At 54.1% G+C, this 20,423-nt stretch overlaps 1 protein-coding gene across 1 annotated transcript in view; it reads right to left on the bottom strand.

Annotated features, from left to right (window-relative positions):
* Positions 1-19,987, bottom strand: part of ITPR3 (inositol 1,4,5-trisphosphate receptor type 3) — a 74,733-nt gene extending 54,746 nt beyond the window's left edge. The window contains exons 1-2 of the mRNA XM_007972918.3: positions 19,617-19,987; positions 971-1,041 (exon numbers count right to left, since the gene is read on the bottom strand). Of these exons, the coding sequence (XP_007971109.3) occupies positions 971-1,041; positions 19,617-19,705 (160 nt within the window). The 5' untranslated portion in view covers positions 19,706-19,987. The remainder of the gene's footprint in view (positions 1-970; positions 1,042-19,616) is intronic.
* Positions 19,988-20,423: the final 436 nt, after the last annotated feature.

Below are 20,423 nucleotides of genomic sequence, written 5' to 3'. Positions count from 1 at the left end.
TGATGGAAGCAGGAACAGAACTGCAGATGGGGGGCCCCTCTGCAGGTTCCAAGTGATGGGCAAGGTCCCCGGCAGCCAGCCAGCCTAGGATGCCGCCAGATTGTCTTAAATCCCGCTCCCCTTCCAGCATCTCCCTTGAGGACAATCCCAGCTAAACTCTCCCTAGAGGAGCAGCCACGTGGGCAGACTTGGTGGCAGCAGGCCCAGCATGTTGCTGCCTGCTCCCACCATGCCCACCACACCCAGGACCTGTCTGACTGTCGGTCGGTCTCAGCCCTCACAGGTAAGCACAACAATAGCACCTCACTCTGCCTCGGCATAATGACAGCCAGGATATTGTTTAATCCCCACAAAGGTCCTCAGCCTGCTGCGTGGCCCGAGGAGCCCACTGACCACACAGGACAAGGCCCCATAAACAAAGTCACTTGCCCGAGGTGAATTCTCACCAACTTCCCACCGAGGGGCTTTGTTATTAGAGCCTCCTACAGGGCAGGACTCACACACAGGAGGGGGCTGAGGACACAGCCAGGGTCAGAAGAGTTCTGGGGTCCAAATCTCTTACCATGCAGATGAGGAACTGAGGCACAGGGAAGGGCTGTCAGCAGGGTCTCCTAAAGCCTAAGACAATTCTCTTTTCCACCCATTCCCTTAGGAAACACCCAGTCACACAGACAAAGAAAGCCCTGCAGCTGTGGGGATTTTGGGGGGGGCAGAGAATGGGCCCCTGGCCAGAAGTGGGTGTGGCCCTGAGAAGTGGGGTATGGCCTCGAAAATGAAGGGAATGGCGTGTCTGTGCCAAGATGGCAGCAGTGCAAGCCAAGGGGGATTCCACCGACAGCAGAGTGAGGTCTGCAGGGCAGCGCCACATCTAATCCAGCCACTGGGGCTGAACGCAGTTGAATAAATTCAGTCGTAGGTCCAGGACCCTGCAGCCTGGGAGGGGCGGGGGCCGAGGAAGCAGAGGTCTTACCTCGGAACTTCTTAGGAGGGTTGTCCAGGTCCCCGGCCGCAGGCTCCACCACACAGCGGTCATCCACCAGCCTGCGGGACAAGGCAGCTCGGTCAGCAGGAGAGAAGAGACCTGTCACCCACAGCATCCCTCCCTTACAGCAGGGCATGCCAGGGCACCAGTGAGCCCATAAGGTAATTCCTCCATCTCTAACAAGCTCCCCACCATCAAGTCATTCTTTCCTAGGATCACTGTTGAAAGGCAAGGTGTCTCTTGGGGGTGGGGAGAACCCCAGGAAGAACACAGAAGCACACCCAGCCCACCCCAAACCCCTGACTGGAGCTGCAGCTGTCCTGGGGGTCCTCTGCTGCCAGTCAGGACTGTCACATGCTGCAAGTGTATCTTCTGTCCCAGCCCTGAGACACTGCTGCCCTGATGGGAATGGGCAGTGGGTGAAGGGGGCAGGAGAGGAGGAGAAAAACAAAAGCATAGAGGAGTGGAAGGGAGAGAGACAAAGAGAGTCAGAAAGATAAAAAGGATGAGAAACAGAAGCAGAGAGAGACCAGAGACAGACAGATGACAGAAGCATAGGAGACACCAAACTAGCGGCATGAGTCTTTAGGTCTCCAAGGAAGGATGATGAGTCTCACGCCTTCCAGTCTCAGTCAGGCCTCATTTCATCGTCTCCTCTTTGGTTCACCCTAGGACAATTTCCCTCTTATAGCCATGCTGGCATTAATCTCGTATTTCTTGAGGGCATTCATTTACTAATCCATCTATCCACCCATCCACTCATCCCTCCACCCATCCATCTACCCAGCCCCCCATCATCCATCTATTCATCCACCCAACCATGCACCCATCCATCCACCCATCTACCCATCCAGCCACCCTTCCTGCATTTAAAATTTGTCAATGCCACTCCAGCCTCTAAGATAAAGTGATGCTGCTCACCAACCGTATCAAAGGCCAACTCTGTCTCAGCACCCCCATGCCTGTTACCTCTGAATTCTCACCAACTTCCCAGCAAGGGGCTCGTTTTTAGTGCCATTTTACTGAGAAGAAAATCAAATCTGAACATTAAATAACTTGCCTAAACTCACAGAGCTGATTTCAAAGTCCATGCTCCTTCTGTACCTCCCCTCCCTGGGTTGGTTAAGGGAGGTATTTTCTGTTTTCTTTTTTGAGACGGAGTCTCACTCTGTCGACCAGGCTGGAGTGCGGTGGCGGGATCTCGGCTCACTGCAACCTCTGCCCCCGGGGTTCAAGCGATTCTCCTGCCTCAGTCTAATGAGTAGCTGGGATTACAGGCACCCACCACCACGCCTGGCTAATTTTTGTATTTTTAGTAGAGACAGGGTTTCACCATCTCTTGGCCAGGCTGGTCTCAAACTCCTGACCTCATGATCCACCCGCCACAGCCTCCCAAGTGCTGGGATTACAGGTGTGAGCCACCACGCCCAGCCTAACAAGGTCTTTTGTGATCTGACCTCTACTTACTCCCTAGCTAGCCTCACTATTTCCTTGCCCCAACTCTACTAAACCTCCAGTTGATCCCAAGGTCCCCAGAGCTCTCATCTCTCCAGAGGCAGTCCTGGCAGCCTGCAATGCCTTAATATTCACTGCACCCTGGCCCCATGAAGCCACAGGCCCAGCAAAACTCCATCCTTCCACCCTCAGCTCCGCTCTCCTACTCTGCAAAGCCTTCCTTGGCCAGTGCCTGTGGGCCTCCCTCCTTCATGTTCCGGCACCTGGTCCTGGCAGTGTCTCTCCCCACTTCTTGACTTGCTGTGTCTACGTGTGAGTTCCTTGAGAACGGAGCCCCTATGTGTTTTCTTTGGAATGATTAACACCTCGCACAATGCAAAGTGTTATGATATAATAAGAAATATATATTTGGTCTTCATCCCGGTTCCTGGCTAGAGCTCCTAAAGCCCTTGTAACTTCCTAAGTGATAAGGGCAAGAAGAGTTACAACGTTGAGATTTTTGCATCCAGTTCCTGAAATAGATCGGAAGCAATAAAGACGAAATGGCATAAATTTTGTTCATTCCAAGCCTGTTTCAACCACACCTGGTTTTATGTTAATGAGGTGACTTTTGGAAATCCCCTGAGGATGGGGCTCCCAGGGGAATAACCAGGTAACTTGAGGGTTCCCATTTTCAGCCCCACTCCCATCACGACCTCCTCCTGGAAGGAGAGAGCCGCTGAAGGTTAGGTTAACCACCAATGGCCAATGGTTTAATCAATCATGCCTATGTGGCCGGACGCAGTGGCTCATGCCTGTAATCCCAGCACTTTGGGAGGCCGAGGCGGGTGGATCATGAAGTCAGGAGTCCAAGACCAGCCTGACCAACATGGTGAAACCCCATCTCTACTAAAAATACAAAAATTAGCTGGGCATGGTGGCACGTGCCTGTAATCCTAGCTACACAGGAGGCTGAGGCAGGAGAATCACTTGAACCCGGGAGGCAGAGGTTGCAGTGACCCGAAAACACGCCTGCACTTCAGCCTGGGTGAAAGAGCAAGACTCTGTCTCAACAAAAACAAAACAAAACAAAACAAAAAACATGCCTATGTAAGGCAGCCTCTGTAAAAACCCAAAAGGGGCCAGGCACCAGTGGCTCACACCTGTAATCCTAGGACTTTGGGAGGTCGAGGCAGGTTAGTCACCTGAGGTCAGGAGTTCGAGACCAACCTGGCCAACATGGCGAAACCCCATCTCTACTAAAAATAAATAAATGAATAAATAAAAATTAACTGGGTGTGGTGGTACACGCCTGTAACCCCAGCTACTCGGGAGGCTAAGGCAAGAGAATCACTTGAACCCGGGAGGCAGAGGTTGCAGTGAGCCGAGATCAAGCCAATGCACTCCAGCCTGGGCAACAGAGTAAAACTCCGTCTAAAAAAAAAAAAAAAAAAATTAGTTGGGTATGGTGGCACACGCCTCTAACCCCAGCTACTCAGGAGGCTGATGCAGGAGAATTGCTTGAACCCGGGAGGCAGAGGTTGCAGTGAGCTGAGATGGAGCCACTGTACTCCAGCCTGGGCAACAGAGCAAAACTCCGTTAAAACAAACAAACAAACAAACAAAAAACCAGGTTCAGAGAGCTGGGCTGGTGAACACATGGGGGTACTGGGAGGGAGTCAACCCTGGAGAGAGCCTGGAAGCTCTGTATGTCCTGCTCCATATTAATCTCTTCCATCTGGTTGTCTTTCTGAGTTCTGTGAGCCATTCTAGCAAATTATTAAACATAAAGAGGAGGTTGTGGGAACCCCTGATTTACGGCTGTTTGGTCAGAAGCACCAGAGGCCCAGACTTGCGACTGGTGCCTGAGATGACATTAGTCATGGGGGACTGAGCTTTCCACCTGTGGAATCTGACACTGACTCCAGGTAGATAGTGTCAGAATTGAATTGAACTGGAGGACATCCAGGTGGTATCCCCAGAGTCTGTCTCCTTTCCTCTCCCCGCCTCCCGCACCTGCTTAGTCCCTGGCCCTCTTCCCTTCTCCATCTGCACTCGCATTGTTGGGCATCCTGACCACACTCATGAACTTAAAAGCACCTCCAATACATTCACTGAGAACCCCCGCATTCACCTCCCACGAACTCCAGCCTCGGAGATCTAACTGCCTAGTCGACATCTCTACTTGGATATCCACAGGCGTCGCAAACGCAGCCTATACAAGCTGAGCTCCTGGCCTCCCACTGGAACATGCTCCTCCAGAGGTCCTCCCCATCTCAGTTGACGGCAACTCCATCCTTCCACCTGCTTGGTCCAAAAACCTTGGACCTTTCCTTGGCTCCTCCCTTCCACTCACACCTCACACCTAACCTGTCAGGAAATCCTGTGGGCTGCATCTTCAAAATACACAGACAGGTACAGAATTGGACCTCTTCTTGTCACTTTCACCACCACATTGTCCAGGCTCCCACCAGCTGTCACCTGGATTTCAGTAACTACCTCCTCATTGGTCTCCTGGGTTCCCCCTTCACTCCCTTCAGCGTATTTCCCATACAGAAGCAGGGGGATCTCTTTAATTTTTTATTTTTTTGAGACGGAGTCTTACTCTGTCACCCAGACTGGAGTGCAGTGGCGTGATCTTGGCTCACTGCAACCTCCGCCTCCAAGGTTCAAGCAGTTCTCCTGCCTCAGCTTCCCAAGTAGCTGGGATTACAGGCGCCTGCCACTATGCCCAGCAAATTTTTTTTTTTTTCATAGAGACGGGGTTTCACCATCTTGGCCAGGCTGGTCGAACTCCTGACCTCAGATGATCCGCCTGCATCAGCCTCCCAAAGTGCTGGGATTTCAGGCATGAGCCACTGCACCCAGCCAGGGGATCCCTTTAAAAGGTAAGTCAAATCAGGCCAGCACTCCACTCAGAACCCTCCAGAAGCAACCATCTCAGAATAAAACCAAAGAACTTACATGGCCTGAAAGACCCACATGGTTCACCCCCTCACCTCTCTGATTGCATCTCCTCCCCATCCCCCTTCCCCTCACCCCTCTGCTCCAGCCCTGGAGCCCCCTCCAGGCTCCTCAAAGCCCTGAGGGGACTGGGCACTGGCTTTTTCCTCTGCCCAGAACACTCTACCTCCAGGATCCTCACCTCCTTCAGATCTGGGCTCAAACAAGCCTGTTCCCATGGAGACTCCCTCTCCCATTTTTATTAAAAATTGCAAACTGCTTCCTGCCACACTCGGTATGCCCCTCCCTGTGTAATTGTTATCCACAGCCTTTATCACCACCTGGATGGCTAGCTAGTTTACTTATTTTGTTTACTATCCCTTACCCTGACCCCATGGAATGTAAGTTCTGTGAGGGCACAGACATGTCTGTTTTGCTCCCCGCCGTATCCTCAGCACCCAGACCACTGCCTGGTGCAGAGAGGGCACACACAAAATGCATACCGACTTAATTAATTCGTTTTACTAGCTGTGCAGTAAAGTACACAAGAAGCAAAAGACAAGGTCCCTGCCTCAGGGAGTTTAAAATCTCATTGGGAAGACAAATCACATACTCAGAAGATAAATAATAAAAAGAATATGTATTAGAGCCGACTGGTGGTACCAGCCATGGGTTTTGTCCGAATTCAGGGAAGGGAGAGATCACTGCTTGGCCAATCAGAGAAGGTATGGGAGAAGCAGGAGCTGCTCAGAGCCTTGAATAATTCACAGAATTTCTTGTGAGATATTAGTGAATCAGATTTGCTGGTTGTCTCTTAGCAAAGCCCTGAAGGGAGGGGACACAGGATGGATGAATTTTGATGGTGAGAGGAAGAAAGCATTGACCAGGGGTGATGGAGCCACAGGGCAGCATCGAAGTTGTGCAGCTGAAGAGAGGCTGGCGGCAGTCCCCACCGCCTCCATCTTGACCAGCACACAGGGCCTTGTAGAGGGGAGAAGAGGAAGAGGCCGCAGAGTCCCCCTCCTCAGAGGGTCCCTGTCTGAGGAAAAAACCCATCCTAATCCCTGACCCCTCCACGCCTCTCCTGGGAACTCCTTGTCTGGGTCACACATGCAGGAAAGACACGCAAATTGGGGGGCCAAAGTGTTTTTCCTTACCCCTCTGGGCAAGCCCACTTGGTCATTAGGTGGATGTCCATCTGTCCCAGCCTGCGCTGGCACAGCTTCTGAGACACAGCTTCTGAAGCCCCACTTCTCCAACTCAGCCCCTCCCCATCCCAGGGCCCGGCAGTCCACAAAGCAAGGAGTGCAAACAGACGCCACTCAGAGAAGGGAGGGACCGGTCAGGAGGGAAGCACGGACTCCGGAGGGGAATTCAAACAAGGTTGGGAAGGAAAACATCCCAGATGTGCAGCTGAGCAGACGAGAATTGTCTGTGGAAGGGACTGGAGCAGAGAAGCAAGCCCTGGGCAGGGTTACGGAAAGCAGGGCGGGTCGGTCAGGAGTGAGGACTTGGGAAGCAGGAGATGGAACCTTGGGCATTTTCTCCTGGGTCCGCCAGGACCAGCAAAACAGGCATCATCTGGGAATGCTAGGCTCCTTTCTGTGTCCCCTAAGAACCTCCAAGGGGTGGCACCTTGCCACCTAGCCTTCCTTGTTTTATTCTCCAGCTAGTGTTTAGCGCAGCCCCCACCTGGTGTGTGTAAATAAAGAAGCTGGCCCTGGGCAGATGTTTGCAGGGTCCCACCGTGCCCCCAAGCGCCCCTCACCCGTGTCTCTGTGCAAACTCATTAGGCCTGAGAGATCCCACGAAGGAGATCTCCGGCGACAGCGGGGCGGGAGGGGACGGGAGGGAGCGTCGAGTGAAGTCATTAACAGATAAGCAAGAAAGCTCTTAACAGATGAGCTGTCGGGAGACCTGGGGCCAGAGGGAGGCCCGAGGGCCGGGACACAAGTTAGGTAAGTTTGGATGGAGAGGGACCTTCACCAGGTGAGGCCAAGACCTGTCCATCGCCGCGTGGTGGGGGCGGTTGTGGGTCCGCGCGGCGCTTCGCCCTGGCCCCGCCCCGCGCCGGCCCCGCCCCGCCCCCCGGGGCTCTGGCCCCGCCCCCAGCCTGGCCCGGCCCGCGAGCTCCGGGCGCCTGGCCCCGACCCCGCCCCCGCCCCCGCGGCGAAGCGAAACTCGCCGCCCCACGTGCAGCCGTCTCCCCCGACGCGCCGCAGCTGCCAAGGGAGGGCCAGCGCGGCCTCGCCCCGGCCTGCCTCCGACTGCGGGCCGCTGCCAGGACCCCGCGCCTCCGCCAGACGCGCCCGGGGGCGGGGCGGGTGATGTGCCGCTGCGCCCGCGCTTTCCTGCTCTCCCCGGCTCGTCTGCCCGCGTAGGGCGGCCCCGGGGGACCCCTCCCCACCTGCTGGCACCGACGTCGCTGGCCTTAGCGCCCCACCCCGACTCTTCCTTATGGCGGGCACCTGTGTTTATCAAACTAGCCGGACCACAGGTGCCCTGCTGAGTGCGCACCTGGCGCTGAAACCAGAGCCCGCGCTCTACAGGGGAAAGTGCCGTGTCGCTTCACCCCTCTCTCCCCAACGCCTCCCCACAAGGTCCCTCCACCCACAGGCCCCGGAGAAGGCCTGTTTCCACCCTCTACCAGCCCACCGATCTCACTGTCCAGACTCTACTAGGATGACACCCCATCCCACTCCTGCCATCTCAAGGCCAAGCTGAGGCTCCCGCGTGGTTCCCTGCCCACGCCCACCTACGCCCACCCCCGATATCGCCCCTCATCTAGAGGCCGATGGTACCCCAGCCAAGATCACAGAAAAGCTGCCCCTCCATCGGGCAACTCTATAGTTTATCAATCGTTTGTATATCCAGTATCTCATTGTGTTCTTACCACAGTCCAGTGTGAGACCCACAGAGTGGATGGAACCCCTGAGCCACACAGCTGGTCAGAGAATGGCACAGACACAACCCAGGTCTCCATCTACTCAACAAACCTCACTACGAGCCTACTATGTGCTGGGTGTGGTCCCCACCCTCCGGGATCTCCTGCGACCATGCTGAGTGCGGAGGACAGGAGCCCTGTCTACACCTGTGTGTCCCCTTCTCCCCTCCATTCAGGACCACCCCAGCAGAGGCTCAGGAGCCCAGAGGACAGTCCCTACAGTGCGCCTTCCATCCACTGGGAGGCACAAGACCAGTCTGAATAGCAGAAGGAGCCAGAGGATGGGGCTATAAGGAAAGGGTCCTGGCTGGAGGCCTGTGGGCAGGCAGGGCTGTTCTGGGCCCTCTGGAGAGGAGCTGGTTGACAGCTTGCTCTAGGGTTGGAGGAGTGCATAGTCCCTGAAATGCCCACGGGGTCTACACCCCAAGACCTTGATCTGAGGTAGGAGAGGAACACAGCTGCATCCCATTCCACCCCATTCCACCCAGCATGGACTTTGAAATCCAGGTGGGCTCCATGGGAAAGGCAGCAGGGCCGGTCAGTGCTGTCTGGAAAGATTAGATAAGGAGGAGGAAGGGAGCTAAATAGAAGTGGGGCAGGTGACTATCAAGGAGCCTGACTCAAAACCTGCACCTACCAGCTTGGCCACCATCAGAGCACCATGGGAGGGGGAATGACAGATTGGGAGAATGACAGACTGGGGAAATCCCTGCAGGACTGTGAAAAGCCCCCCTCCCCCATTCAGCTGTGGATGAGAAAACTGTCCCTGGGTCATGGAGGAGAAACTGATCAGCCCAGGTCACACAAGTTAACGAACAGCAAGTTCCAGATCCCAGGTCTTCTGGCTCCCAGCCCCAGACACTGGCTGTGGGTGAAGGATTACCCGGTGCGAGGCAAGAAATTGAAGGCACAAACTGTTTCAGTATAATAAGGAAAAGAGTTAGAATAAGAATAGTCATAAGACAAATTAGATATAGAGATGATCATGGACAATTAGCAATCATTATTATAAACATTATTAATCTTCAGCTTTTAATATTACTCTTTGTTGCATTACTAATACAACCTAGGAATAACCAGCGGGTATAGGGTCAGGTGCTGAAGGGACATTGTGAGAAGTGATCTAGAAGGCAAGAGGTGAGCCTTCTGTCACAACTGCATAAGGGCCGCTTGAGGGCTCCTTGGTCAAGCAGTAACGCCAGTGTCTGGGAAGGCACCCGTTACTTAGCAGACCATGAAAGGGAGTCTCCTTTCCTTGGAGGAGTCAGGGAACACTCTGCTCCACCAGCTTCTTGTGGAAGGCTGGATATTATCCAGGTCTGCCCGCAGTCATCCGGAGGCTTAAACCCCTCCCTGTGGTGCTGTGCTTCAGTGGTCACACTCCTTGTCCACTTTCATGCTCCTCCCGTACTCCTGGTTCGTCTTTGAAGATCGTAGTAGATAGAAGTAGAAGAAATAGTGAAAGTCTTAAAGTATTTAATCCTTCTTATAAGTGCAGAGAAGAAAACGCTGACATATGCTGCCTTCCCTCTCTGCTTCGGCTACCTAAAAGGGAAGGGCCTCCTATCCTATAATCACATGACTTGCTTCACCTTGTCAATCACTCAGAAGATTCACCCTCCTTACCCTGCCCCCTTGTCTTGTATGCAATAAATATCAGCGAGCCCAGTCGTTCGGGGCCACTACTGGTCTCCGCGTCTTGATGGTAGTGGTCCCCCGGGCCCAGCTGTTTTCTCTTTATCTCTCTGTCTTGTTCCGTTATTTATTACAGTCTCTGGTCTCTGCACACACGGGGAGAACACCGGCTAAGCCCCGTAGGGCTGGACTCTACAACTGGCCACCACTCCACAGATGCAGGCCAGCCCCAAGGACGCCACTCCAACAGGCACTGTCAGAACACTGGGATGGGCTGGTGGTGGGTGGAAAGCCTGGGGAGGCCCTTTCTCCAGATAGCCAAAGTCACACCTACTAGGCGGAATGTTAAGAGAGGAACCCGGATTCACTGGTTGGGGTTTCTGGCTCATCAGAGAAAAGAAATTAACTCCTGCATCCCTGCAAAAGCAACCATTTCCTTTGCCTCTACCTATCTTTACCAAGAATCCACCCTGTGCCAACAAGGGGCCAGGCAGTATATGGAATATATGGAATTTAAAAACAAGTACAGCTAAAGCCTTCAGAAAGCTTAAAGTCTAGAAAGGACAATAAGCCACACACAGGCAGAGAACCCCAACAATAGTCTCTCCAGGAAGAATGGAGATAGCAAGAACCACTAAACTTGGCCCAGTAGAAATGAAGGTCGAGGCCAGTGTCCCAGCCTGCCTCTGCCACAGGCCTGGGTTTCTGGCTGTCAGCGTCAGGCAGGCTCTCTGACAAGTCCTGGGGTCTCTACAGCGGTGCTGGGTGCATGGGAGGACATATCAGTAAGGCCAAGGAGAAGAAAGACAGGGATCAGGAGACCAAAGGGAAAGCTGGGAAGAGAGGGAGAAAAGGTGCAACCATGGGCCGCCAGCCAGCCCTTGCCTCATATATTTGGCCTGCCAACCCCAGGATTGTCTCCCACTCTCCATAACCCAGAACTGGATTCTCAGTCTTTCTCACTTGACAGAGTAACTGAGGCTGTAGGACCCTCAGCAGGGCAGACCTTCAGGCCAGCTCGCCCTGCCTCCAAACCTCCGCAGAGCTCTCTGGGACACAAAGCAACAAAGGCAGCTCTGACAAATCAATCCAGAAAGTGAAGCAGCCTACACCACAACCCCGCCTTGCCAGAAAATCGGTGTTCATGGTGGAAAAGGAGATGGGGGCAGGGTGCTGTTTTAGATTAAAGGAAACTGAAGAGGCATAAGAAAATGTAACACGAGGACCTTGACAGGATCTCCGTGGGTTTTTTTTTTTTTTAGACGGAGTCGTCTCGCTCTGTTGCCAGGCTGGAGTGCAGTGGTGCGATCTCGGCTCACTGAAGCTTCTCCCTTCTGAGTTCTAGTGATTCTCCTGCCTCAGCCTCCAGAGTAGCTGGGATTACCAGTGCCAGCCACCACGTTGGGATTACATGCGTGAGCCACCACGCCGGGCCTGACCATTGGTTTCTTTAAATCAGGATCCTAGGCCGGGTGCAGTGTAATCCCATGCCTGTAATCCCAGCTCTTTGGGAGGCTGAGGCAGGCGGAACACGAGGTCAAGAAATCGAGACCATCCTGGCCAACATGGTGAAACTCCGTCTCTACTAAAAATACAAGAATTAGCTGGGCATGGTGGTGCGTGCCTGTGGTCTCAGCTTCCGCTTGAGCTCAGGAGTTCAAGGTTACAGTGAACTCTGATCATACCACTAAGGACAATGGGCACATCTGACTATGGATTGGGTCCTGAATGCTATTAGGAAACTTTTTTTTTTTTTTTTTTTTTTTTTGAGACGGAGTCTCGCTCTGTTGCCCAGGCTGGAGTGCAGTGGCGCAATCTCGGCTCACTGCAAGCTCCACCTCACGGGTTCACGCCATTCTCTGCCTCAGCCTCCCGAGTAGCTGGGACTACAGGCGCCCGCCACCTTGTCCGGCTAGTTTTTTGTATTTTTAGTAGAGACGAGGTTTCACTGTGTGAGCCGGGATGGGATGGTCTCGATCTCCTGACTTCGTGATCCGCCCGCCTCGGCCTCCCAAAGTGCTGGGATTACAGGCGTGAGCCACCGCGCCCGGCGGAAGCTATTAATTCATGTGATCATAGCACTGTAGTTACATAGGAATGTATAATAAAATATTTAGAAGTGAAAAAGATGCAATGTATGTAATTTATCATAAAATACTTCAGCAAAAAATACATGTATCAAATGTGACCACTGTAAACAATGATTAAGTCTAGGTGGTAAGCAAATTAGTGTTCTAAATGGTTCTCACTACTTTTCCTGAATTATATTTATGCCTCAGGCTGTGAGAGCATACGTAAAGGCCATAGCCACCATAAGTAAGTGACCTGTAAAGTCTACCCACTGCCATGATCATCATCATCATCATCATCATCATCTTTGAGACACAGACTTAATTCTCCCTCCCATTACCTATATCACCCCCATCATCTATTTCTAGACTCATGCTGGAGAAAAGGGCTCTCCTGCACTGTGCAGGAAGGGCTAATGGCTGGCTGGCTGAGTGACGGGAAGAGCAATTTGTTAACCAAATATGCACAGGTGTCTGCCTCAAGCACCTGCAGCTGCTCCTGGACTGAGATTTGTGTTCACAACCCCTTCTGGCTCTGCCCACCTGCTGGCCAAAAAAACATACCACTCTGATCATTTTACTTCCTCGCTGAAGCCTCTGCAGTGAGTTTCTCCTGACTGCCTCCCCAAATGGAAATCCCTCTGTAACGTGGCTCCACCCAGTTCCATCCCCAGCCCACACCCTGGACTCACTGTGTTGTGAACGCCCAGCCTTATTTCTGCACCCACAATTTTTCTCACAGTCCCTAGCCTGAAAGGCCCAGTAACCTTCTCTCCTCAGTCCCCTGCCGCGTGACTCCAAGCTCTCTAAGCCAGGGGTCCTGACTGCAGGGAATTGTGACTGCAGGTACAAATGCTGGGTGCCGTTGGCACCTTTCGCATGTCCAGCCTGACATACCCAAGGGGCTCAGAGCTCACATTCAGAGGCCTGTGATGAACTTAGTAGAGATCTGGGTTCTGCTTTCCTCCTTTCCCAACCCCAGGTTTCCTCCCCTCCACTCACACAGTCCTCACTCCTAGAGAGGGGTGCCCCAGCCCCACATGGGGTGAAGTCTAGAGAGCAGGGCTGGGGGTGGACACACAGGAACCCAGGCATGTGTGCAGAGGTCATACAAACCCAGAAACCTCCCCACAAGTTGAAAGCAGAAAGCTGGTGTGGCCCCACCTAAAACTCAGCATATGTCCCCACCCCCAACCCAAGCCACCGCCCCAATGGGCCAAGCTAGGGAGGGGATGTGGGGTCAGGAATGTAGGGCAGGGCAGAGTGTGAGCAAGTGGCTCCAGCAGGATTCTCTCAGGCGGGCAGGATTCAGGCCAAGGAGCTGGATGCAGCCTGAGGACCTGGAGTCCCAAGGTGGACGTGTGGCACTGGTTCTAGGCTGAGCCAACCCTGCGCCACCCCCTCTGCACTTCATCCCTTCTCCATCACATCCTCGCACTGCCTGGGAAGTGCCTGACACCTAATCTTAAGGGCAGAGGCTGGTCTTACTCCCCACATGCTAGTGCAACACGCACACATGACATGAATCGGGTCTGACCCTCTATGGCACCGAGTTCTGTTCCCATACCCCTCCACCACTACAGAAACACAAAAAGTTAGGGAGCCTAAGAGTTAAAGGTATACCCTGTCTTTGATCTCCATTTCTGGAAACGTGTTACCTGAGAGGATAACGATAACTAGACAACTGTTCAGGCACGTATGCACTAGGATGTTCAGGGCAAATTGTTCTTAACAGCAAAAATTGACAAACAGCCTGAATGCTGAATACTAGAGCTGCTTAAATAAATTAAAGTACAGCATACCATGGCTGTGCAGCCGTAACAATGGTGTGTTGGCATGGGAAAATACAGCTCACTCTACATATATCCAAAAAAGGACGGGGTACAAAGCCATACATGCAGTTTGATACTGTTTGTAAACGTTCATTTATGAATATAAAAGGCTAGAAGGTCACAGAGAATGTTCATGTAAGCCATAGTGGTATGACAGATCATTTTTTTGAGTTTTTCACATTTTCTCCAAAGAATGTATATATTTTCTTAATCTGAAAAATACATATATTTTCAAAAACTGAGTTGCATGGATTAGACTAAGACCAAGACTCTGCCTTGGGGTACAGAACAGAAGTCTAACATCTCATTCCAGTGAAATCACAATTAAATGAAAGCCAAGCTGGGCGCAGTGGCTCATGCCTGTAATCCCAGCACTTTGGGAGGCCAAGGCAGGCGGATCACCTGAGGTCAGGAGTTCCAGACCAGCTTGACCAACATGGAGAATCCCCGTCTCTACTAAAAATACAAAAAAATTAGCCAGGTGTGGTGGCGCATGCCTGTAATCCCAGCTACTCAGGAGGCTGAGGAGGGAGAATCGTTTGAACCCGGGAGGCGGAGGTTGTGGTGAGCTGAGATTGTGCCATTGCACTCTAGCCTAGACAACAAGAGTAAAACTCTCTCCAAAACAAAAGAAAAGAGAGCCAAGGCAGGTCTGAAATCCACCCAGGGAATGCTGTCAGCAAGGGAAGGGCAGTCCCCCACTCCTGGAATTACATGTGTCTCAGAGACTTAAGGCTCAAAGGGCCCCACTGCACAGAATGGAACAAGCTGGACCTGTGCCTTGATTACCACTGATTCTCCAGTGCCTAAAACAGTGCCTTGCCTAGCACATGGTAGATGCTTAATAAATGTTTGTTGAATGACATTATGAAGTCTGATGAGGGCAAAGAGATGGGCCTTCTGGGCTGAAGGGCAGGTAGACCTAGCAGGCAGCCTTCCTCACAGCCTGTCAGCCTGGGAGGGCCCCCAGATCAGGGATCCAGGCCCTAGGTACTTATTAAAACCACCTGGAGAACTTTTTAAAACTCCAACACCCAGACCCCAGCCCTAGAGATGGTGATTCAATTGTTCTGGTATGGGACTTGGGAGCTGAAATTGTGTTTTTTTTTTTAATCCCCAGGCGATTCTCAGGTACAGGCAGAGCCCCTTAGAGGATAATGCAGGCCAACAGAAACTCACTCTGAGAAGGCAGGGCCTTGTTCAAAACACCCAGCAATGGCCAGGCACGGCGGCTCATGACTGTAATCCCAGCACTTTGGGAGGCCGAGGAGAGAGGATCACTTGAGCCCAGAAGTTTGAGATTAGCTTGGGCAGCAGAGGGAGACCCTGTCTCTATAGAAAATACAAGAACTACCCAGATGTGGTAGCACATGCCTGTAGTCCCAGCTACTCGGGCGGTTGAGGTGGAAGGATTGTTTGCGCCTAGGAGGTTAAGGCTGCAGTGAGCCCAGATAGCACAACTGCATTCCAGCCTGGGTGACAAAGACCCTATCTCAAACAAAACAAAACGGAAACCACCCAAAAAGTTGGTGACGGAACATGAGACAGACACCCTTCCTGAGAGCTATGCCTCTGAGGTTTCTGACCTAGGGATCCTGAGCCTGGAGACCTGGGGCTTTCTCTATATTTACCCCCATACTTTTTGGGTCCTGACCTCCAGGGAAGTAGGTCAGGCTGGCAGGTAGACAGGGAACCCCATGGGTAAGAGGCAGCGTCCCCTACTCACTATGGTGATCCAGCCCTGGGTGATCCAGGTCCAGAGGCCCTGAGAGCTCCAAATGAGGCTCCAAGGCTGAGCCATGGGTGGGCAGAGGCACTGTGACAAATGTTGAAAGCTTAGCTCCAAGACCCAGTTCACCTGCACTCCCCCAGTTTACTGTCTGTGGGTCTGGGGCCACCTCTCCAGGTACTCAAAAGAGATCTTCGCCAGGCACAGTGGCTCACGCCTGTAATCCCAACACTTTAGGAGGCCGAGGCGGGCAGATCACCTGAGGTCAGGAGTTTGAGACCAGCCTGACCAACATGGAGAAACCCCGTCTCTACTAAAAATACAGAATTAGCCGGGTGTTGTGGCACATGCATGTAATCCCAACTACTCGGGAGGCTGAGGCAGGAGAATCCCTTGAACTCAGCAGGCGGAGGTTGCGGAGAACCAAGATTGCCCCATTGCACTCCAGCCTGGACAACAACAGCGAAACTCTGTCTCAAAAAAAAAAAAAATGAGGTCTTCAAGAGATGACTTGAGATCCTGACAGGTTTACCCTGTGTACCCAAGGCAAGTTCTCCCTAGCCACTGGCCTAAGGCCATATTAAATTGTCCACTTTTTGTTGGCCCTGATCAGCTACTCCAGCCCTGGCCTCTGATGCTCCCACCTGTGGTGAAGGATAAAGCAGTGGCATTGGCCTCGCTCTCCTGCCAAAAACAGGTGTGGGCCTGCTTTCCTTTGCCGGCCGGCAGTCTCAACCCCTCCTGGATCCACTCCCCAGACCCCTCCCGTCCTTCTCACCCAGAGTTAATAATGTACAATCTTCACCAGGACCTCTTATTCGCCAGGAGGCTCTAATTGGCCTCCTCCACTTTGCACTGAAGAACTCTGGCCAGAATCTGAAGATTGCCTCTGCCTCCCTCCCTAACCAATGCCCCCTTCCCATCTCCCAGGTGACCTGGCCCATCTGCCCACCAAGGCCACCCCTGCCTTCAACACATTCATTTTTATCCAGCCCTTACTGGGTACCTCCTGAGGCCTACACACTGGGCACTGGGTTAGCCCCGGAATTCAGTCAAATCAGCCTACGGGTTCACAGACATGGGCACCAACGGCCTCGGGAAAAGCAGAGGGGACCAGAGTTAAGAAAGGAAGCAGAAGGATTCTAAGGTGGATGAGGCAGAGAGAAAATCACTTAGAGCAACACCCCTCACACTTTAATGTACCAGTCCCCTGGGGATCTTAATAAAATGCAGATTCTCATTCAGTAGGACCGGGCATGGGGTCTGAGATACTGCATTTCTGACAAGCTTCCTGGTGACGCTGAAGCTGCTGGACTAATTACTTACAGCACTTACAAATCATTCCTTCTTTGACCTTTAAGTTCCAAGGAAGCAGGAAGCACAGCTCCCTTAATCACTACCAAGTCCCCAGCACCCAGTACAGTGCCTGTGGACCGGCTAAATATATGAATGGTGTTAATCTTGGCAAGGTGCCCAGCATTCCTGGGCCTACAGGGAAGCCTCCAATGTAAGGAACACCAGAGAGTGGTTTGTACAAAGCAGACAAAGCAGTTCAAAAGCATAGAGGACAAAGGGTTAATTCTGCCCTAGGGGTAGGGGAAGCTGGATTTCTCAAAAGAGGCCACTTTGCATTAAGCCTTAGAGGGTGGGACAGATTTACCCAGGTGGAGACTTGCTGAAGGGCGGGAACAACCCAAGAGCAAAGGTAAAGAGACTGAGAGCACGGGACAGGTTGCAGTTGTGTGGTGCACCTGGAGTTCCAGGTGTGGGAAGGTGAAAAAGCCCCAGAAAAGTATGATGCAGACATGCACAGGCCGACGTTAGAAAGTCATGCTAGGAGGGTGGACGCCCGCTGGTGGAACATCAGGAGATGTTGGAGGTGTTTGCAGAGGGAGGGCACCCTGGCATAGAAGGGCTTTCTAGAGGTCACCAGGATCTGTCCCAGGATCAAGGTAGACTGGAAGAAGCAGTTCCTGGGGCAGGAAGGGCCAAGGTGGGAGGAAGTTATGGAGGTAACAGAGGGAATCCTTTGTGAGGGAGTGAGGCCTGCACGAGGGTAGGGGAAGCAGCAATAAGATGTTTTCCCTGATTCTGTTAAATCTCACAGGTGCTAGGCAGGGCACGGTGGTTCACACCTATAATCCCAGCACTTTGGAAGGCTGGGGTGGGCGGATTGCTTGAGCTGCGGAGTTGGAGACCAGCCTGGGCAACATGATGAAACCCAGTCTCTACAAAAAAAAATACAAAAATTAGCCAGGTGTGGTGATGTGCCTATAGTCCCAGCTAGTTTTGGGGGCTGAGGCAGGAGGATTGCTTGAACCCCAGAGGTCGAGGTTGCAGTAAGCCGAGATTGCATCACTGCATTCTAGCCTGGTGACAAAGTGAGAGCTTGTCTTAAAAAAAAAAAAAAAAAAAAAAACCAAAACTCACAGGCGCTTGAAAATCATCACGTGTTTAGCCCCAAGCCAGGCACCAAGCAACAGAGGTGGTCGTTTCCCAAAAGTCCCTGGTGCTCTTCAGACACCAAGAGGGGACTTCCGCGATATTTCCCTATGTCCCTCTCAGCCCCCACACCCTCTCCTCCTTCCCTCAGCTTTATCAGAGGTGTTTACTCTGTACCTACTATGGGCAGCCCTGACGTCACTAGCCCTAGTCACTGCTCTCTGGAGGAGGCCTGCACAGATGCTGGCCCAGATGTGGCTCCACCCCCATCCTCTAGGGAGCTGGGAAGAAGTCAGATCTAGTGGAAGTGGGGACAAACAGCCAGGGATTCCACATGTGAAAGGGAGGGCACCAGGAGGGACCTGGATGGTTCTGCGAGAAGGCAAGCAGGGCATGCTGGAATCCCAGGTGACAACTCCCTGCTGGCAGAGCCAGCCCTCCAATCCCACAATCCATTCCCTTTACACCAAGATGAAAGCTAAACTCCCAGCAACCCTGGGAGAGACCAGTGACCCCTCACCTCCCAGGCTTGGGGTGAGCCGGGCCCTGTCCAGCGTCAGTCCTGAGCTGAGGGTGCCAGGTTGTCCTCCAAGGCCACCAGAGAGAAGGCTCCACATGGCTGGCTGGTCCCACTGAGTGGGTCAGCGGAGGAGGGTGAGTGTACCCTAGAAGACAGCCACGTGTGGTTGGGAGGATGATACAATTTAACCCAGGCCCCCGGACTGAAAACAGAACAAAGGTAGCAGACCCTGCCCTGGGGCCTGGCTGGAGAAGCCACAGTACACTCCCATCCAGCGAATCACCCAGCTGCTCCTCTGAACATAAACCCTTCTTCTCTGCCTAATTTCTCTGCTGCCCTATCTCTGCTACAGGCCTGGCTCTCTCCAGGGACATGAATTGATTCCCTGTTCATCCAGCCCAGACCCTGGGAGGTGGCGGCCAGAATTAATTAATGTTTGTGAAGTGCTGGAGAGAAGCTAGAACCAAGGACCCAAGGGCGCCAGATGACCCGCGCAGGAAATTGAATGGGAGAGGCGGGGAGAAGGGGCAGCTGGCCAGGACCTTGGAGCCTGGAAGGGGAGGGCTGATTAGACACTCCTACTGAAGCTGGGAAGAACAGGGAGAGACCTGTGAGGAGAAGGTGCGACCCCTCAAAGGCACCACGGGATCGGTAATAGAGGATTACGGGCTCCAAGCTGAGCCTGCCCACCCCCCACAGCTCCACCCTACCCTCAGAGCCGGGCACGTCCCGGCCCGGCTGCCCTCCCCCAACTCAGCCTCCAGCCACCCACCTGCCCGCCCCCGCGACCACCTGCAAAGGAAGCTTCGGCCCCTCCGCCCCCTCCAAAGGAGTGCGCGGGAGGGTAGAGGCTGCGCCGAGGGGGCCGTCTCCTGCCAACTCGAGTAGGGCGCCCGAGTGCTACCTGAGCAAATACTTCACTTCCTTTCTCTAAAAGAAGGAGGAGAGCCGTTCCCCGCTCCTTGAGACTAGGGGGACGTCCAGGCCCTCTGTCAGGGGGTGGTGGCGGCTGGACGCACGCAGCTGGCACCAGGGCCCACGGTGCCCCCTCTTTGCCCGCGCCCCTCTGGAGCTCGGCTCACTCACCCCAAAGTGCTGATGAAGCCATTGACGGAGCCCTCGGCGTACAGGGAGACGATGTCCCCGATGTGAAGAAAGCTGGACATTTCACTCATGGCTGCGGCCCTCTGGGGCCCGGGGCGTGAGAGGCGCCTAGGGGCGCGTGGCCAAGCTCAGTGCGGAGGACTGAGGCGTCCGGGGGGCGGCGAGGGGCGCGCCCCCACCTCGGAGCCCCACGCTTGGTGCGGCCGGGGCGGGCTGGCGGCCACGGGAGCCAGGAGGCTGCGCGGCGGGGCCCGGGGTCCGGGTGAGGAGGTGCCCGCGTCTTGGCGCGCCCGCCGCCCGCCCGCCCCGCCCGGCCAGCGCGTACCTGCAGCGCAGAAGGAGCAGGAAGTCTGGGGCCACCACACACATGCAAATCCCGCCCGGGAGGCGGGGAGGCCACACCCCGGCACCCCCCCCCCCCCGCCCCGGCAGCCCGCCCGCCGGCACCCATGTGCACCCGCCCGCCTCCCGGCGCCTCGCGCTCCTCGCGCGTCCTGGGCCCGGCCTCCCGGACGCCAAATGCGCCGCCAGCCCTCCTGATCCCCAAAGGCGTCCTGCATGGAAACGGGGAGCCCCCGAGTCTAGGGGACTCGTGGAACTGCCATCCCTGTGAGGCCCAGGCGTAGTGGGGAGTTCTCCGCCCTCGGGGTTCCCGGACTATCTGCACCCGGGCCCTCGGCTGGCTAAGAGCCAGTGCAGGCGCCCGCGGAAGGGGGAGTCCAGCTCTCTCCGGCGGGCGCCACCCCCGAGCAGCTCACGGAGGACGCGCCCTGGAGCGCCCTGGCCGCG

This window comes from Chlorocebus sabaeus, chromosome 17, assembly GCF_047675955.1.
Source record: "Chlorocebus sabaeus isolate Y175 chromosome 17, mChlSab1.0.hap1, whole genome shotgun sequence".
Taxonomy (NCBI): Eukaryota; Metazoa; Chordata; class Mammalia; order Primates; family Cercopithecidae; genus Chlorocebus; species Chlorocebus sabaeus.
Note: the sequence above shows the minus strand (reverse complement) of the source record. Positions and strands in the feature narration are given on the sequence as shown.